This window comes from Helianthus annuus, chromosome 16, assembly GCF_002127325.2.
Source record: "Helianthus annuus cultivar XRQ/B chromosome 16, HanXRQr2.0-SUNRISE, whole genome shotgun sequence".
In the NCBI taxonomy this organism is placed as follows: domain Eukaryota; kingdom Viridiplantae; phylum Streptophyta; class Magnoliopsida; order Asterales; family Asteraceae; genus Helianthus; species Helianthus annuus.
In genome coordinates, this window is record NC_035448.2 from 120,594,476 (window position 1) to 120,613,342 (window position 18,867).

General features: G+C 35.7%; 2 protein-coding genes across 5 annotated transcripts; one reads left to right on the top strand and one right to left on the bottom strand.

Annotated features, from left to right (window-relative positions):
- Nucleotides 1-391: 391 nt before the first annotated feature.
- LOC110915160 (probable E3 ubiquitin-protein ligase RHC1A) lies at nt 392-6,230 on the top strand. Of its 4 annotated transcripts, XM_022159814.2 has the most exons (4): nt 463-526; nt 1,800-1,890; nt 1,997-2,060; nt 5,218-6,230. In XM_022159814.2, exon 4 carries the CDS (start codon nt 5,270-5,272, stop codon nt 6,083-6,085), a length of 816 nt encoding a protein of 271 aa, XP_022015506.1. In that variant the 5' UTR covers nt 463-526; nt 1,800-1,890; nt 1,997-2,060; nt 5,218-5,269; the 3' UTR covers nt 6,086-6,230. The 4 variants fall into 4 exon arrangements, with proteins under 4 accessions (XP_022015505.1, XP_022015507.1, XP_022015506.1 ...); XM_022159815.2 differs by lacking the exon at nt 1,800-1,890 and having other exon boundaries at nt 427-526; XM_022159813.2 differs by lacking the exons at nt 1,800-1,890; nt 1,997-2,060 and having other exon boundaries at nt 392-526.
- A 2,031-nt stretch (nt 6,231-8,261) lies between these two features.
- Nucleotides 8,262-11,323, bottom strand: LOC110918686 (ubiquinol oxidase, mitochondrial). The gene is made up of 4 exons (XM_022162965.2): nt 10,855-11,323; nt 9,353-9,481; nt 8,778-9,266; nt 8,262-8,565 (listed from the first exon to the last, which is right to left on the bottom strand). Exons 1-4 carry the CDS (start codon nt 11,209-11,211, stop codon nt 8,506-8,508), a joined length of 1,035 nt encoding a protein of 344 aa, XP_022018657.1. The 5' UTR covers nt 11,212-11,323; the 3' UTR covers nt 8,262-8,505.
- Nucleotides 11,324-18,867: the final 7,544 nt, after the last annotated feature.

Below are 18,867 nucleotides of genomic sequence, written 5' to 3' on the forward strand. Positions count from 1 at the left end.
CCTAAACCAACTTTTATAAATAAGTATTTATTTTATATTAAAAATGTGTTTTTTTAACAAAATCTGTTTTTAATAAAATTTATATAGGAATGTTCACAAAATTATTTTAAGAAATACTGTGTATTTAGTTTTTCTTATAAGATTAATTATAAAAAGTTATTTGAGTAATTAAATTGATGGGGGAATTAGTAATAAATAAAAAAAAAAGGTGCACCAACCATGTTTGGACAAGTGGATATAATTTTAGGTCATGACCTAGGTTGCTTCAGCAACCTGGTCGTTGGATTCATTTTTTTTCTTTTTTTAATTTTAATACAACCAATAATAGTTTAACAAGTGGCAACCCAGATACACAAAAGTCACCTAGTCTAAATAAAAAAAATTAGTGGTTGGCATTTGGTGAGTTGACCATGTTGGCCCAGTCAAAACCGATCCTTAATATATTTCCAGTAACTTCGACTCATTTCACTCTCTCTCTGACCTTCCCCCAATTCTAGTCTCCACCGCCATTATCATCATCCTCGAGGTAAATAATATTCTTATTCTTAACAAAATTCGGTTTACTTTGCTTCTATCGACCCTCCAATTTTCAGGTTATTTTGTCCGATTAATTCTCTTATTATTATTATTGTCAATTATAGTTTGTTAGTGATTGTATACTGGTATATACGGATCTTCACATGCTTGTTAAATCTAGGTTTATTTAAAAAAAAATTAAGATTGATAATTTGATTAATGAAATTGCGTGTTGTAGTTTCCGTAATTTTAGATTTTTGTTTATTCAATCTGAATTCGGTGTTAAAATTACATTTATTTGTTGCTGATTGAATGATTTTTAAATTATTTTCATGAATGATTATCGTACATAAGTTATTAGTATTTCAAAAAAAAAAAAAAAAAAAACTGAACTGTGATTGTGGTAAGTATGTCTGTTAATTTTTGTATGGTTGAAATGAGATTGTCATTGACAAGTATTTAGAATATTAGGGTGCATTGTGTTGTTTTAGGATCAAATTCTTTGTCATTGACTTGCTTTACACCGGTCGCCTAAGGTTTGTATTCTTTTCTGTTTGGATATCAGTCTCTGTCCCGATTGTTTGAGTGTTATGTGTCTTAGGTCCAAGGCTTGATACAAAACTACAATCGAGCTGGGGGTCTCACTGGAAGCAGCCTCTCTATTCCTACGGGTAGAGGTAAGGTTGTCTACATCTTCCCTCCTCAGACCCTGCCTTAGCTTTGCTATTGGTGGGATTTACTGAGTATGATGATGTATTCTTGTGACTATGCATGTGTGTGTCTACATGCATGACACTTGATTAGTTGATGTGTTTCGTGTTTATCTGAAAGTAACTTTTTGATTAGTTGATGTGTTTGGTGTTTATCTTAAAGTAACTTTTCTTCACATTCCCAGTGGGGTAAGAATATAACTAATGTTACTAGTTGCTAGAGATGACTGGTTATCTTAATTCGGCTCGGGACTCTTGGTGCTCCATTTTTAGTTAAGTTCACTTGTTGTGTGGAATATACATCGTTTTTGTATAACGGAAATGTTCTGTGTATGACGTGACAGAACAAAACTTAACTTTACGTTTGGGTTATACAAACAAACAATGATTATTAGCCTTACATCCCACATGTAGAAGAGGTTACGAAAGAAAGCTAAATTCGTTTATTTATTTATCGGTTAATTTATAAGGGCGGTTATGTAACTATGACAATACATTGTATCCTTATCTCCCATTTTGGGAAGTAAATTTGGAAGGAAAGTACTCAATATTCTTTTTTCTTAAAACTTGTAGACAAGGGAATTTGACTTTATCCCTCATATGTGTCATGCTGGCATCTTCTTGTCTTTTTCAAGAACAAAGATACATGAATCATGGAAGAATGGTCTTTTCCTTACATCCCATCATTCTTGTTCACTGTCACCTCTCTGTTAACTTTTATGTGTACCGTTAGTTAATTATCATCTTCATCTTTTTCTTCCTACTGTCAGATATCCCTTTACATCTTCTCTAGATAAAGTTTCTCGCCTGTGATCTTCACATTCACTCTGTAAGGCAAGTATTTTTCATCGTTCTCCTTTTCTTTAAGTAATATGGTTATAACCCGATTTTCGTTCAAGCCCTATATGATCCTTAAGCTCGGTATAAAAGATCCCACTCTTTCCGGTCATTTTTTATGTTCTTCACACTGAGATGCTTTAAGCAATTCTTCTTTGTGGGATTATCGGTTATTGGCTAAGTGAACCGATCATGTTTTATGTTAACCTCTAATCATATAAGGAGCTTTTAATCTAGTTATAGTTATGTGTGATTGCTGTTTTAGGCATAATATGTTACTATTATCGGTTATTTATAGGAGATGCGGTGAACATTGGATAACTAGCAAAGTGCTTCTAGCCATACTTGTAAAAAAGTTAAAAGGAATCTTTTTATGACAAGTGCAGGGCATCTTCCTTTTTCGTTATATCTAGGATAGATGCCTTTTTGTTGAACCTTACAAATCATATTCATCAATTAATGTGGTGCAAAACGGTTATACGTAACACTGAGCTTGTCTTTCAACAACTTCTCTCTTATGTCATATGATTTACGTTAGTTTTCTTACATAGTGCAAGATAGGTTTTCCAAGACCTCTATGGTAGATATTTTTTTTTCCTTCATATACATGAAAACCTGAGTGACAAGGTTCTATTGGTTCAACTGCAATAGTACTTTGAGATAGGGTGTCTAAAAATCACGGTGAGGGAGAAAACTGAAGAACCAAACAAGAACTGGACCGACTGAACTGGTATCATCTATATTTGATCCAGTTGTCAGTTCTAGAGTTTCTAAAGAAACTAACCATATCTTGGTGTGGGAGGCTTACAATAACCAGCTCTTGGTTCAGTTCGGTACGGTGAACCAAAAATTCTTAGAATTTTTTTTGTTTAACTTGAACGAATCCGTTTTGTATGTATATATTTTCAAACTATAAACTTTTAAACCCCAAGTTTGTATTTTCTTTACAGTCTTTGTTGGAACTAAACTGGTTCTAGAAAGGAACCGGCCTTGTACCTAACTAGTTTAGATTGGTCTGGTTTTCTGTTTTAATATTCTTTAACTTTCAGTTCCGGTTATAGTTGTTAAAAGCATAGTTATTAAAAGCCCTCGCTTAATGCGCCTAGGCCCATTTTCCAAGCGTAGCCCATTAATTGCGCTTCTAGTTCCTAGATGCTCGCTTCAGCTCTCCATGCGCACTAAATCCCAATTTATTCTTTTTTTATTATTATTTAATGCAAAATTATTGATCTTCTCCACATGATGAGCTTCCACAATACCGATTGAAGCAACTTTCATCCAGAATGATCTACTTTTTAAACTTTAGAACTTTCAAGTTTTGGAATTACAGTTGAATCTTCACTATTTTAGAACTTTTGGTACTAATTTGGTAATATAAAATGTTATATAGGGTGGGGTTCGGCTACAAAGTCTATTTTTCCTATAAAGATTACAAAGTCATAAAACACCACAATTTCAGCAATAAAACACACTCAAAACCCACAAATAACAGAGTGAAGATCACTAAAACAAAATATCTAAACCCTAAGAGTCCATAAAAACTTCAAACACACCATCATAGAACTATGAATATAAAACACGAGGCCGGTTATTGTACAAATTGCCTTAACGTACGCCGCGTACGGGATGCAGTATCACCATGCGATTTTTTTTTGAACAGGCGATTTTGGTTTTTTTCAACGATTTTTTTTTTAAAATGCGATCTGTGGTTTTTTACAACATGCGAGATTTCCTTTCTGGGGTTATAACGTGCGAACTTGCCATAGCGTACGCTCGTACGTTAAGGCAAAATGTACAATACACTTCCACTATAAAACACAACATGATAATCAACATAAAACACACTAATGTTAGTCATTCGATAATCAAAGCCTTGTCATCCAAAACACAACACAAAACCCACAAATATGGCGTTTTGGTAATCTTCACTTTGTTATTTTGTGGGGTTTGAGTGTGTTTTATGGTTGACATTATGGTGTTTTATGACTTCTTACACTTTGTCGAAAAAATGGACTTTGTAGCCAACTCCCACCCATGTTATATAATAGCTTTTGTTTGTTTTATTTGAAAAATAGTGTTATTCTAATACTTAATATATTTTTTTAATTTTTTTCGTTTAACTGCGCTTTTCTTTTCTCAGGCCCTCGCTTTTTTTGTGCCATATGCCTAGGCCCGAGGCGAGACCTGTGCGCCTAGCGCCTTTGATAACTATGGTTAAAAGCCATCGCCTCTTGCGCGTAGGCCCATTTTTGAGGCGAGGGCAAACGCGCTTTAAGTCAAGGCAATTGCGCTTTAATTCTCTAGGTGATGGTTTAGGCGCAGATTCCGCCGAGATTCCTAGATTCCTAAGAGTTTCGGGCCAAATTCTTAGGTAGCGTTCGTTTCACGGAATGGAATGGTCCATGATGGAATTTGAATGCTGACCCCATTTCTTACATTGTTGGTTTCAACAAAAAAATGAATTGGAATCGAACAATAACATAAGAGTATCTACATTCCAATTCCATCTGGATTTTATTCCGTTTTGTGAAACAAACACACCTAAATTCCAAATCAAATTTCAATTCTTGCGCAAATTCCAATTCCAATTCCTTTACAATCCACGAAATGAACGCTGCCTAAGTTCCGACAAGATTCCAGCCAGATTTCTACTTTTATCTAAAGAAAACTACTTTTTTACACTATTATTTTAGAACTTTTGGTACTAAAAAGATGATATTAAATGTTATATAATAGCTTTTGTTTATTGTATTTGAAGAATATTATTATTTTCTAATACATAATATATTCTTAATTTATTTTCGCTTTTTTTGCGCCTAGCGCCTATAATAACTATGGGTTCAGTTTTGTTCCGATAAGCACATATAATTTATATCCTGATACCGTGTCACCCCTACTTTTTAACTTTATTGACAAAATATCGAACAGCTAAGAAAAACACCTGATTGATTACGTGTCACATATAATTGATATCCTTATTCTGTGTCCCCGATATTAATATAGTTTATATCCTGATACTGTGTCACCTATAATAGTATAGTTTTTATCCTGATACCCTGTCACCTGTAATTTATATCCTGATGCTGTGGCACCTATAATTTATATCCTGATACTGTTTTCACCTATAATTAATATCCTTATTCCCTGAATGCAGAATACAATTTATATTTGGGCCTTAGAGACTCCATACCTGTCACTAACTAGCAATGTCGAGCGGTGGAAATACACATTGGTGCTACCAATGCCAACAACCGGTCCGGCTTCGAGGTCGTAATCCCGTTTGCCCATATTGTTCCGGGGGATTCGTGCAAGAACTAAGCGAGGTGGTGGAACCCGCACAACCGCACATTGGGCATACTCACGCACACGGGCCTTCTGAGATTATGGATGTTTTTGCCGAGTTGATAAGCCAAAGAATGGCTGGAAGAAATCTGGGTTTTGATATGAGGAGGCGGTCGAGACTCGTCCCTGAACAGGGTGCGGTTCCGTGGTTCGTATTTGACGGTCAAGGCCCGACTCGGATGCCTGTCGATGATAGATTCGAGGTCTTCTTCAACGGTGCACCACCGGGTCCTAGACGGGCTAATGTCGGTAATTTCTTTATGGGTCCTGGGTTACAGGAGCTATTTGAACAACTTTCGATGAACGATGGCAGGCAGGGCCCGCCACCAGCGACCCAATCAGCAATCGATTCTATGCCCACTATTAAGATTACAAATAGACACGTGAACACTGATTCTCACTGCCCGGTTTGTAAAGATAAGTTTGAGTTGGGGTGCGAGGCTAGACAAATGCCGTGTAACCATATCTATCATTCGGGTTGCATCGAGCCGTGGTTGGTACAGCATAATTCTTGCCCCGTGTGTCGGGTGGAGCTTCCGGCTCATGGTGCAAGTAGGGGGAGTAGTAGTGGTGGCGGTGCCACCACCACCGCCGCCGGTGGTGGTGGTGGTAGTGAAGATGATGGCGGATCCAGGCGGGGAAGGAGGACTGGGTTGTCGTTTTTGTGGCCATTTGGGTAGTGAAATGAAAAAAGCAGTTGGAAGTCGGTTTGGGTTTTGATTATGTGTATGTTGCTATAATATATAAAATGTTAATCTCCTATAAATGATCATATAATTTACTCTATCAAAGCTAGAATACTGAAATTGATACCGGTTTTTGCTATAGTCGGTTGTACGTCATGCATCAGAAGTTGCGCGCTACCCTGGATTGGGATTTTCAGGTCTGGATTTGTTTTGATGTCATATGACTAGTCCTATCCTTGATAAAAATTGGTCAAAATGAGATCATGAAAATTTGAACTTAGAAGCAAGAACATATCCAAATGGTCCAGACACTACCACTGTCTGTTATCACCACACCAGCTACTGATGACTGGCCTGCGGGCCGCCACAGCCAGTCCATCACTTCTGCCTGCTGCAGGAAAAAAACTGATTTGATCATAACTTGTTTCCAAATGTTTAGCCTGATTTCATCATAACTTGTTTCTAACTGTTACTTGACCCGACCCGTTAATATAGTTATGCTTAATGGTTACTACTGATAAGTACTATAATTTATTAATTACAATCGTTTACATACATAAAAAAGACGAGGATGACACGATTAAAGAAATTCTTTGTTCTAAAAAAAGAAACATCTAAGAATCTTTTTACGGTACATTATATGGGTGTTGATGCACTTCGAATAGTTCAAAAATCTATTGCTTCAAACTCGAGTGGTTGAAGAATCTTTCTATTGACAAATTAGAGATAAAGGTGATTGTTATGATCAACATGTTTTTGATGCATTAGCTGTATACGAGAGGATAATATACAGCTTTAGAAATTAGATGTTAAAAGGTTCCTATATGTGCGTATAGGTAGCGGGTGTTCCAAATAGATTTTGTAGGTATTTAGATAGATGGAGCCTTAAATTATTATAAGTGAAGTAATTATTGTTTACAAATCATTTATATGGTTTATAAGACTTTGGTATCGCAAGAAGAAAAGAAAGGTGAAAAATAGTATTGTTACGTCAACGCCATGTAAATATAAGTATGAGTGGTTTCAGCTTTCACTAAAATGTGTGATATGGAGTTAGTGAACTTTGTGTTTAATTTTTTTAATACGTTTCATTAGTTAGAATTAATATTATTTTTTAAACAATTACTTACGAAACTAAAAATATAATTTTTAAAACATCTCTGTCTCCGTTTAAAATTTATATCAGAATGTTAAGAAAAAACAAACAAACAAAAAATAAAGAAGAAACAAACAAAAAACAAAGAAGCAAAACTACGTATTTAGTTACCAAACCCTTTTCCAACTCATCTTTCTTGATCTGGTGATTGTTCTACGTTTATATTTTTCATTATTGAAAGGGTATGGTCCTGGATCATGCGCAAGACATTACAAGATATGCGCGCAGATGACCATACCCAAACTTAAAAAAACAACACTCAGCTATCACCAGAGTATGCGCGCAAGCTCTTATCGGCGCACGCAACACATTGACAACTAATACAAGTATAAATAGTACATATGGCAGGTGCGACAGGTCATGCCCATATAGCTCCCACGTTGATCAATCGCGTAGGAGACAAGAAGTACAAAAGGACGGTGATGTGTAACCAATCAGGCTGCGTCGTTCACTACTCTATGATCTCCACTCACAACTGGTGACAGACTTGTCAACAAGGACAACCGGCGGGCCACATGGCTCCAATCACCGCGCGCCAACATCTCAATCCTTTGCAAACACCAACGGTCGTGCCAGAGAAGACAAACGGGAGATTCCTTGATTACGACGTCTGGATCAGCCCATCTCGTTCTCCACACTCTTCGGCTATAAATATCAGTCTTCAACTACAGGTTTAAGGATCGGCTCTCTCACTCTTAACACACACTCGGTTATTTTTCTTAAACAATATCCCGGGAGACTCGTTATATAGATATGTATTTATAGCAAAATAAATACAGACAACACATGCTACTATCCAATTATATAGATTATAACCTTTTAAATCGGTTTATCACTTTATCTATAGAAATGACCTCATTATTTTAATAATATGGTTTGTTTCAACTCTTTTATCCAATAATTGTGCATAAAAAATGAAGTTAGTCGGATCAACCAGGCATGTTTGAATCACACTTATAAACACGTGTCTCAAACTTAACTCATTTTGAACCATTATCGACACTTGGTAAAAAAAAAAAAAAAGTCGGTCATATTGCTTCTCAATATTTGTACAACTATTATTAGCTTTCGGCACACGCAAATGTAAACTTATTTTATGCAAAACATGTCGAATCCACATCATTTTGACAGAGGTAACACACGACCATATTAATCGTGCTTAAATGCTAGTTCATATCACTGTACAAATGCTTATTTGTTTGACTGACTGAAGCACCCATACCACCAGAATCCTATACCTCCTCTATAAGCAAACGGTTTAGTGGTAACCCACAGGTGCTGGAGCGTCCCTCAATTCCTTACCCTGGAAATGGATATCCTGCAATAATAACAAACCTCAACTACTGGTGGCCCGTAACCCGTTTACTTACATATGATGGTTCAATTCGGGTCATGTTTTATTTATAAACAGGGTCGTTCAACATGGATCCAATTTTACATACGGAACTACATAAACAACTTGTACAAGTGTTTATGTGGTTCCCAGGAACTAAGATAGAAAAATGTTGGTTAAAAGGAAATGGGACTTACAGAAGCAAAATGGTTGACATCACGATGATGAGCTTCATCAGCTCGGATAACAGTTATGACATCTTTCAAGGTAGAATCTTTCGGCAATCTCCAATAGTCGATCGCGATAGCAGGGGCCGGAACATTTTCAATTGCACCACTTTCAATGTCCTTGAGAAACTCGGTGTATGAATGTACTGCTTCTTCTTCAAGATACCCAACGATTCTGTGCGCTAGTTTCGGGGATAATACGTATATAACAAAGAAGGCGTTGAAGAAAACGCCCTGCACGGTTAGAACCAGAAGGCGTTCATACCATTTGGGTTTCACGAGCTCCACCATTGTCATGAGGTGCATCCTTTCATTCTCAGCTTCTTCAAGCAATGCTTTGATCCAACCTCCACTTTGCTGGAACTTGCGTAGAGATCTCAAGTGCAGTAGCATTCCTCCCACCATCCCGGGGACTGCTGCTACAGTTTCAAGCATCATTGCTCGGCACCCGTACCGCCTCTGAATAAACATAAATTTGGGACTTCAGTAAACAGATAATTAACTAATGATAAACATTAGCATAATATCATAAGGATGAAAGATACCTTGAAAAATATATCAGTTGGAATTCTCATCAGTTTCACTGTCCTGAAAGCAAATTTATCCACGAAGTTCTTCGGTACATGGTGCTTACTGAGATCGATTGACAAGTTCGATTCGTAAGTATCCCACGGCTACAAAACAAGATAGTACACAATCAGGAGATAGTCAAATTTCAGAAATGAAATGGCTCTAAAGTCGTATACCTAACATTATATGCCCAAAAGACAGGTGCGGGTCAACCTATATCTGGTCTGAAATCAGAACTTTTCATAAAAATAAAATTATGTAACCCATTTCATCTAATAAATCTTTAATTGCCATCCAATATAGGTGATTAGGAATAAATATACAAAACTATTTATAAAGAAAAAAAAGACTTGTCATATTCATCAATGTCTTTTTTGAAGCCATTCATATTTCAGGGGTCTAAACCCACAGGTGGGACCTAGATAACGAATAATTTAGCAAATTTATAAATTCAGAAAGCAACAGGAAGTTCCACAGATATCTCAGTCACCAAATAAAATTTCGCAGGGCATTTAATATGGAGTTTCTAATTTCTCAGGGCATTTAATATGGAGTTTCTACTTTCTAACAGACAATCATCATGCAGTAGTGATCTCTAGGTCATCTCTTAATCTATCAGAACAATAAACGATTCGTCGAGATCTCAGAAACATGAGTATTCAATCATTCAACCATAAGAACTAAACAGTAACAAAACAGAAACACATATCAAATTAAGTAAACATTAATTTAATCATGCAGCATTAAATAGGAAGTTTCTACCGAGATTTTAAACCAAATTCTGAAAACATAAAACATCATTATGCAGTGATGATCTATTAATCTATCAAAACAGTCAACAATTCGTCGAGATATAAAAAACATGAGTGTTCAATCATATGCAACCGTAAGAACTATAAGCAATATGCAACCGTAAGAACTATAAGCAATATGCAACCGTATTAACTATAAGCAATCAAACAGTCAACAAAACTAAAACAAATATCAAATTGAGTAAACAACAATTTAATTACGCAGCATTTAATAAGGGATTTCTACAGATGATATAACAAATTCTGAAAGCATAAAACAAAATCATTATTCAGTGATGATATGTTAATCTATCAAAACAATAAACAATTCGTCTAGATCTCAGAAACACAAGAGTCCAATCATGCAAACGTAAGAACTATAAGCAATCAAATAGTCAACAAAACTGAAACAAATATCAATTTAAGTAAACAGCAATTTGATTATTCAGAGTTTAATAACCAGTTTCTGCGAGGTTAAAGCAAATTCTAAACGCATGAAACAAAATCATCATGCATTCATGCCGTAGTGATCTCTAGATGATCAGTTAATCTATCAAAACAATCAACAATTCGTAGAGATCTTAGAAACATGAGCGTTCAATCGATCAACCGTAACAACTATAAGCAATTAAACAATCGACATACCGTAAGTAAATATCAAAATACGTAAACAACAATTAAATTACCATAAAACAGTTCCACGGCCACTCAGAACCATCCTCTCTAGTAATTTTAGATCTCGAAATCCCCCAATAACTCGAAACCGCAACCTGATCTTCACCTTCCTTCTTCGCAGCTCCGGCATCCGCCTGTTTTACCGCCGGCGCCTTTGCCGCCGGCTCCGCCGCAGAGCACATCATCCTCCGCCACTGAAAGCTCCCGAAATCCTGATCCGCCACCATTACCGACCGATCAAACGGCCGGAAACTAAACACCGCCGCTGCAGCAAACTCCGGCGACTGTACCACGTGTTCTCCAGTCATAATCCGGCCGCCGTTCATTACACACCGCCTCAAAACCGAATTCGCAAGCAATCGATTCATTTTGTAACCGTTTTTAGGGTTTCAGATCGTTCTGTCTACACACTTCTTTCAGTCGGTATTTATTTGAAGAAACTGAACAGAATAGTCACAATAACTGTATTATTTTGAGAATCGATCACCTGCTTCGCGGTCTACTGTTTCAAATTTGTTACTCTGTGGTTTTGTTATCCTGTGGCGTCGGTCCACGGGAAGGAAAAGAAGAGGCTTTGGAGTTTGTACGGTACAAGTTGGTTATGCGTGATTGGAGAAAAGTTAGTTACAACGTGTTGTTAAGTGTTGAGATATTGTTAATTTGTTACTATTTTTGTTTTGAAAAAAGTGGGTGATATGACATACATACCCTTGGGTTAAGATGGATTTACCTTTTGGATATTCTTGCTTTGGCCCCAAGTTTCGGGAGATGTTTTGAGTAAGGGACACGTTGGAGGTATTGGGAGGGTACACGTGGCAAGACAAACAAATAATTAAATAAATGTAAATAAATTTTTAATGCTAAAACCATATTTAAGTAATGATATTGTTGGGATGGTAATAAAAAGAGATAATCTACTGTAAATATAATTTCATTTTCAATAAAGCTTATATCAGAATCTATTAAAAGAGTAAATTATATAGATCGTTCTTTATTTACATCTCAAATTTCAGTCCATGTCCTTTGTGTTTAATTTGTGGATTCCATTTCCTTTAATTAACAAATTTGCATACACCCTGTCCTTTTCTAGAAACCCCATCCATCTACTCAGTTAAATGTACCCATGTGCCCCTCACGTGAGGGGGACAATTGTCAATATCCCAGCCCCTTACGATTTAAAACCCCCAGCTTCTTCACTTTTACAAAAATTAGGATTTGTTCTTCAAGCTAAAAGCACGGAATCATGGTACCAGCTTCTTCGTTCACCAAAAACCGGTACCGGCAGATGAGCGGGCGGAACTTTGTACATTATTGAGCGAATTAGGGTTCGAAGGTCACGATGCACTTGATCCAGACAGTTTCGAGTGGTCGTTTCAGTACGAAGATGCTCGTCCGATTCTCGATTGGATCTGCTCCGATATCCGTCCGTCTAACGTTCTCTCCCCTTCCGAACTGAGACAGTTACGTACTTATGTCTTCATTTCTCTATTTAGGTTGCAAATTCATGTGTTTTACAGTTGTATGTTAGGTTATTGATGTTATCAGATCACTTTGTAGAGTTTATAATGGTTAGATTTGTAGATGTAAGACTTTATAGTTTCAGGTTGCAATTATGCGATGTATTTTGCCCTAATTTATCAGTTGTGAGTAAATTGTTTCTACTTTCACAATTACGTCGCCGTTTTTCTCTGTAGATTGTGAATTTGTTCGCTTCTACTTTCACGGTTTTCGGTGAATGAGATGGTGAATTTGTTCGGAATTGGAGTGACGGAGAATTGCAGCCTTCCCACATCTGTTGTACACCATGATTTCGTGCTTTTAGTTTGAAGAACAAACCCTAATTTTTGTACAAGTGAAGAAGCTGGGGGGTTTTTAAATGATGAGGGGCTGAGATATTGACAATTTTTCCCTCACGTGAGGGGCACATGGATGCGTATAATTGGGTAGGTGGATGGGGTTTAGAGAAAAGGACAGGGTGTGTGCAAATTTGTTAACTAAAGGACATGGAATGACAAATTAAACACAAAGGACATGGACTGAAATTTGGGATGTAAATAAAGGAAAATATGTATAATTTACTCCCATAAAAATGATTAGTAATACAACTAAGAAAGTTGTTTAGACTGTAACGGTTTGATTCGTTATGGTAAAGTACAAAAAAAATCAATTATATTTAACCTGTTCGATTTTGAACAAAATTTATCAAAACCCATTCGACATTATATTTAAGATTTTGTAAAACATTACATTATATTGTTAGAAAGTTAAAACTAATTTTTAACTTGGAAAGAAGAAAACAAATAACTTGAAGAAAAAAATCTAAATAAATTTCTAATGCAAAAAACATATTGACTCGCATTTTACATTAGCTAAAAACCTTAATAAAGAATATGAGTAACGATTCCAGTAGTTTGATGAGTAGTAGTTTGATGCTAATACTGATGTTGAATGGTCGAAGTCGACGTGGTAATGATATTGTTGGGAAGGTACCGACATTTGCTAAAACTTACGATATAAAGAGATACTCTCTTGTAAACACAACTCCGTTTTCAACAAAGTTTATACCAGAAACCATAAAAACGATTAGTGGTACCGCTACCGATGTTGTTTGGACGGTATCGGTTCGATTCGTCATGATAAAGAAGAAAAACAATTGTAGTTGACTCATTCGATTTTGTACCAAATTTATCATAACATAGAAAAAATAAATACGACGCAACAACATATTCCAAATTTTGTGAAAAAAAATTCCACTTACAATTTAGAATAACAAAAAGGGTAAATGACGTCAATTTAAAAAAATACAACAGAAGTGCGAGAAAGCTTTGATAACATGTACGTTTGTGTTTCGATTACTTGTATATTAGGTTATAAGAAAGCTATATCGAGACGTAGATGAAAATAAACACGTCACAATGATATAGTTAAAATTTTGTAAAACAAATTATAAATGAGTTAACAAAAATGTTAAAATTTAGTTATAACGATAAAAATAAAAAAGAAGTACTTTCATCTCAAGGCAAATTGTAGTGTGTGCAAATATATATATATATATATATATATATATATATCTAGATAAAGTTTCCTGTAAAAAAAGACCAAAAGTGTGAGAAGGGTGAGAAAGAATCTCAGCCATTAGATATTTTGATCTAATGGTTTAGACCAAAAGGGACCAAATTGTAAAATGTTTTTATTAGTTTGGACTGATTTGAAATTTGTATGGGCAATTGCTTCTTTTACATCAACATGAAAATAGGAAACTGTAAATCCCAATTTCCTAAATTTTCGAATTCTCTTTCTTCTTCATTCGAATCATCCTCCTCCTTCTTCCAGAATTCGAACAGCGCCCTTCCTTCTTCCAGAACTCGAACAGTGCCCGCTTTCCGTTTTTCCGATGATTGCGGCGATGGCGGATGTGTCGTTCCGGCGGTGGTTTGGGTGTCCAAAGGTGCAGGGGTTCCGGAAAGGTGGTTTCTGGTGGTTTGGTACGAGCGACAAAAAGACATCCAGCAAGGTGGAGTCGGGTGGTTGGCCACCTCTACACGACAGCGGCGGTGGAGCGGCAATGGTGGTGCTGGCAGTGGAGAAGATGATATAGAGATGTAATGATTATTGAATGGTGTTATATATGTGCTGAATGGTGTTAGATACTTTATTGAATGGTGTTATATATGCGCTGAATGCTGTTACATACTTTATTGTATGGTGTTATATACTTTATTGAATGGTGTTATATATGTGCTGAATGGTGTTATATACTTACTGGATGGTGTTATATACTTACTGAATGGTGTTATATACTTTCTGTATGGTGTTATATAATTGTTGAATGGTGTTATATACTTTATTGAATGGTGTTATATACTTACTGTATGGTGTTATATACTTACTGAATGGTGTTATATACTTACTGAATGGTGTTATATATTTTACTGTATGATGTTATATATGTGCTGAATGGTGTTTATAGAGATCTTTTAAAAAAAATCCAGTTCCTATAATTAAGGTGGCGGTTATGGGAAGTTTTTTAATTAATTGAATTAATGATAAAATTACTTGTTTTCCCTTTTGAATTAATTTAGATTTAGGACACATGTCATCTCCACAATATTTCTCACCTTTCTCACACTTTTAACCTTTTTAACAATAACCTTACCCTCTCTCTCTCTCTATATATATATATTGAAAGAGAGTTGTAAAAATGTATTATGTAGTGTTTATTTTTATGAAATATTAAAAAAATGTAACAATCTTACTTTCATTTTAAGTTTATTATTGGTATAGTTTTAAAAATGTGTATTTTATTTATATTACTAGTAGGATGCCCGCGCGATGCGACAAGGGCGACACTTTGTATTGCGGCACTCGAATCTAGTAGTTTTCTTATTCGTATAATATTTATGATAACATTATTGTGATGAATATATGTCATAAGTGTTACACATATGTTAAGGTTTGTTTTTATTTTTTATAAAAATTAATAATCAAAAGACATAAAATATTGTTTTTTTATAATAATTTATAATCAAAAGACAAAAAATAAAAAGATAAGTTGTTATAATTGTAAAGTATATTTATTTTATTGGTTAAATTATAAAGTATAATTTTATTCTTTAAAGTTCATAACTTTTTTTTAAATATCGACATAATACTCATTAACTAAACTTTAAGTTTAAAATTTTCATTTTTATAAAAATAAAAAATAGTGTTTGACTCGTAAGTACGTTTTAGACCTTTAACTTAAATGTTAAATTTCATTTTGTACATATAAAAAATTTATATTTTTTATAAATTTCAAGAATTGTTTTTATAAAAAAAATATAATGTTAAGAGTTTATATCTTTATTAACTTTATATCATACTAAGTTCAGATTTTTAGTTCCTAACTAATTTTATCTATATGAGTCTCCTTTTAACTTATAATCCCTATGGGATTCCTTAGTCTTTTGTGGTTGTTGATTCCTTGAAAAACTTTGTGCTTGTGCGACTAGGATACCAGACGAATCCTTTGAGATCGTGTGTTCTAGTGTGCTTTGAATCAATATATTGCTTTTCAATCTTCGACATCTTGCTTGTAGTTCCGCTACTTGTTTAGTGTTTGATATCCGATTGTATTGTATTGGGCCTTACACCCATCAATTAGGAATCTGATGCCGTCACTAAACACATTTGATGTGCGTTAGGTGTGATATGATTTTAACTATATTTTTTAGCCCTTTTTAACACTTTAGTCAAGTTTTAAATTTATAAAACGCGATATTCTACTAACACTAAACACACATATGGGCAAGTGCACCCATCGCGAGCGTAGTATAGTGTTGGTAAGATACCGAGGTCGTCCAAGGGCACAAGAGCTTTTAATACCGGTTTATCCTCAACGTCTAATCAAATCAAAAGTTTAGAAAAAGGTTTAAACATGAAAATAAAAACTAAAAATGCTGATAATAAAAATAAAACAGATAGACAAGATGAATCACTTGGATCTGACTCGCCTTTAGTGTAACCTTTGATTATTTTCCGCACTTTTGCACTTTCTAAGAGACTATCTTAGTTATTGTAGTAGGCCCCTCTTTTGAAGGTGACGTTACCCTCAACCCAGTAGTTTGAGTCAGCAAGGATACAATCCTAAAGGGTTGATTATTGAAAGATAATTAATTAAGTTATTAATGCGTAATGTGGTAGGACCCTCTTTTGAAGGTGACGTTACCCTCGGCTAAGTAGTTTGTGTCAGCAGGGACACAATCCTAAGTAGCCGGGTTAATATATTAATAGTAGTTTACATATGAGGGGATCAAGAAATTTGGACCCCCGCCATCCAATACCAGTGGGTATTGGAGGTCCGACTAAGCTTGACCCAGGTCCTTGCAGGATCTATACACTGAACAAGGCAAGACACTTACCAAACCATTCCCTTAACCCCCGACCAGGTAGCCAACATATCTCCATATAGACCGTGAAGATATGAATGGTGTAGATCTTTTATTTTATATAGACAGTAAAATAACGCCAAGACACCACGGACAAATGATAAGGAAGTTTCACCTTCAACATAAGAAACTAGTTATTAAAGTCATTAATACATAACCAAATAAAAAGTGCGAAAAGATTAAAAATAAAAAGTATTACACTAAATGCTTGTCTTCACCAAGTGATGTAAGAGACTTAGGCAAACATGGCCTTTGATTGTTAAGAACTCTTACTATCAATCTTGGATCCTGAGACTACTACACACACTCTATGATGGATAATGGATGATGGTGTTGTGGTGGTGGTGGAGTGTGGGTGAAGTGGGAGAGAGGTGGTTTGCCAAGGGATGATTTGCAAGTGAGCCAAGCACCCCCTATTTATAGCCTGCACAGAAGCCCGGACACGGCCCCGTGTCCATCCATCTTCTCTTTCTTCATTAAATGCGGTTTGTCTGCATTAGTTGACCACGCCCCCGTGTCCGCTGGGCACGACCCCGTGTGCAGAAGCATATCTGTACTATCAAGATTTTCTTGGATTCTGCGAATCTTTGCATTGACCACGGCCCCGTGTCCGGTGGACACGCCCCCGTGTTGGGTGATAGAAGCTTCTACAACTTTGTCTTTTCTGCAGACACTTGGGCACGCCCCCCGTGCTCATTGAGCACGGGGCGTGTTCAGCCTCCTGTTCTCTTGTTTTTGCTTGGGAAGATGTTGTCGAGGGGTCGGGCATGCCATGTTTATTCCTTTTCTTGCATTATTGTTAGATTTGGCTGCATTTTTGCTTCTTTTGTTCATTTGAGCTCATTTAATCCTGAAAATACAAAAGGAAGACAAAAGCATACTTTTTCCAACATTAGTACTAAAAAGGGTTAGTTTTATGCCTCATTTGATGTAATTTATATGTTGCATTTTACACACATCAAATACCCCCACACTTGAATCTTTGCTTGTCCTCAAGCAAAACTCTTTACAATGTGGCTTACACTCCCAAATGGAATGGGTAGAAGAGAAAGTTTTGGGCGGAGTGTCGGGATTCTAAGATCTTTATTAGGCTTTATTTTTATGTTATTTACAATCCTATTCGTTATGATTTATTTAGAACAATTACATAAGAGAAATTATTCATTTGGGCATAAAATGCCTCTTTAAAATTCCATTTATATACAAGTTCACATACCTCACGGGAGATCACTCAACACTCAGCCGAATATGTATTTTTGTGAAACACTCGAGAGCGGCTTGGAACTTACTTCTACCATATGCTTGCCAAGCAATCAATCCTCCTCCTTTTAACTATAAACCTTTGTAGATATCAATAGGACTTTTGGGGAAGTGTTAGGCTTGGGTTAAAGGTAGGTGGTTTTGGGTTAGTGGTTAGTAGAAAAGGGCGAAAAGCGTAAAAAGAGTCGGTTTTTGTAAGACTTATTTTTGTGACTTTTTATTCTAATGAAGCACTTTTCAAACAAGGTCCCTTTTTATGAACTTGTTTGTTTATTGCTAGGCTTCATGAAATTATATATAATTTTTTTTTTGATAAGGAACGTCAAAAGAACAACCGAGCTTGTTACTAAAATAAAGGGTTTAAAATAAAAAAGGTTTTTGGTGGGTAAAGGGTGTTTGTTTGTAGGTTTCGAAATGAAAAGGTTTAGGCTCAAAGGGGTTAACTAGGGGGATTTTGGGTAGGTGGTAAAGAAAAAGAAAATAATGGTGTTGAAAGAAAAAGGGTTAGTCCTAATGCCTCCATCATTTACTTACTTGGTTTTAAGTTGGTAAGGACGGGGAATGTATTGTCATGGCAAGTTCTAGATGTAACATCCCGAAAATATAAGTTCATAAAATTTACAATTTATTTGTAAATAAATTAGTAAAATAAACTAACTAGGGGTAACACTAACCTAGTTAGATAATGACTAGTGAGTAGTTAAAGGACAAAAAGGGGACTAAAGAAAATTAGAGGGACCAAAAGGGATTAAACTAAAATTTAGTTTAATAAAACATGGAAAATAGAAATCTCAAACACACATACGTGTGTGAGATCGACCAGACAAGAGTAGGGGG

What these genes read in the sequence shown, in the direction of transcription:
- LOC110915160 (XM_022159813.2), top strand. Translation starts at nt 5,270, where the DNA reads ATGTCGAGCGGTGGAAATACACATTGGTGCTACCAATGCCAACAACCG.
- LOC110918686 (XM_022162965.2), bottom strand. Translation starts at nt 11,211, where the DNA reads ATGAATCGATTGCTTGCGAATTCGGTTTTGAGGCGGTGTGTAATGAAC. An exon ending in GGCCGTGGAACTGTTTTATG is followed by an intron (nt 9,482 to 10,854) that starts GTAATTTAATTG and finishes CTTGTTTTGTAG; the next exon opens with CCGTGGGATACTTACGAATC. An exon ending in CAACTGATATATTTTTCAAG is followed by an intron (nt 9,267 to 9,352) that starts GTATCTTTCATC and finishes ATGTTTATTCAG; the next exon opens with AGGCGGTACGGGTGCCGAGC.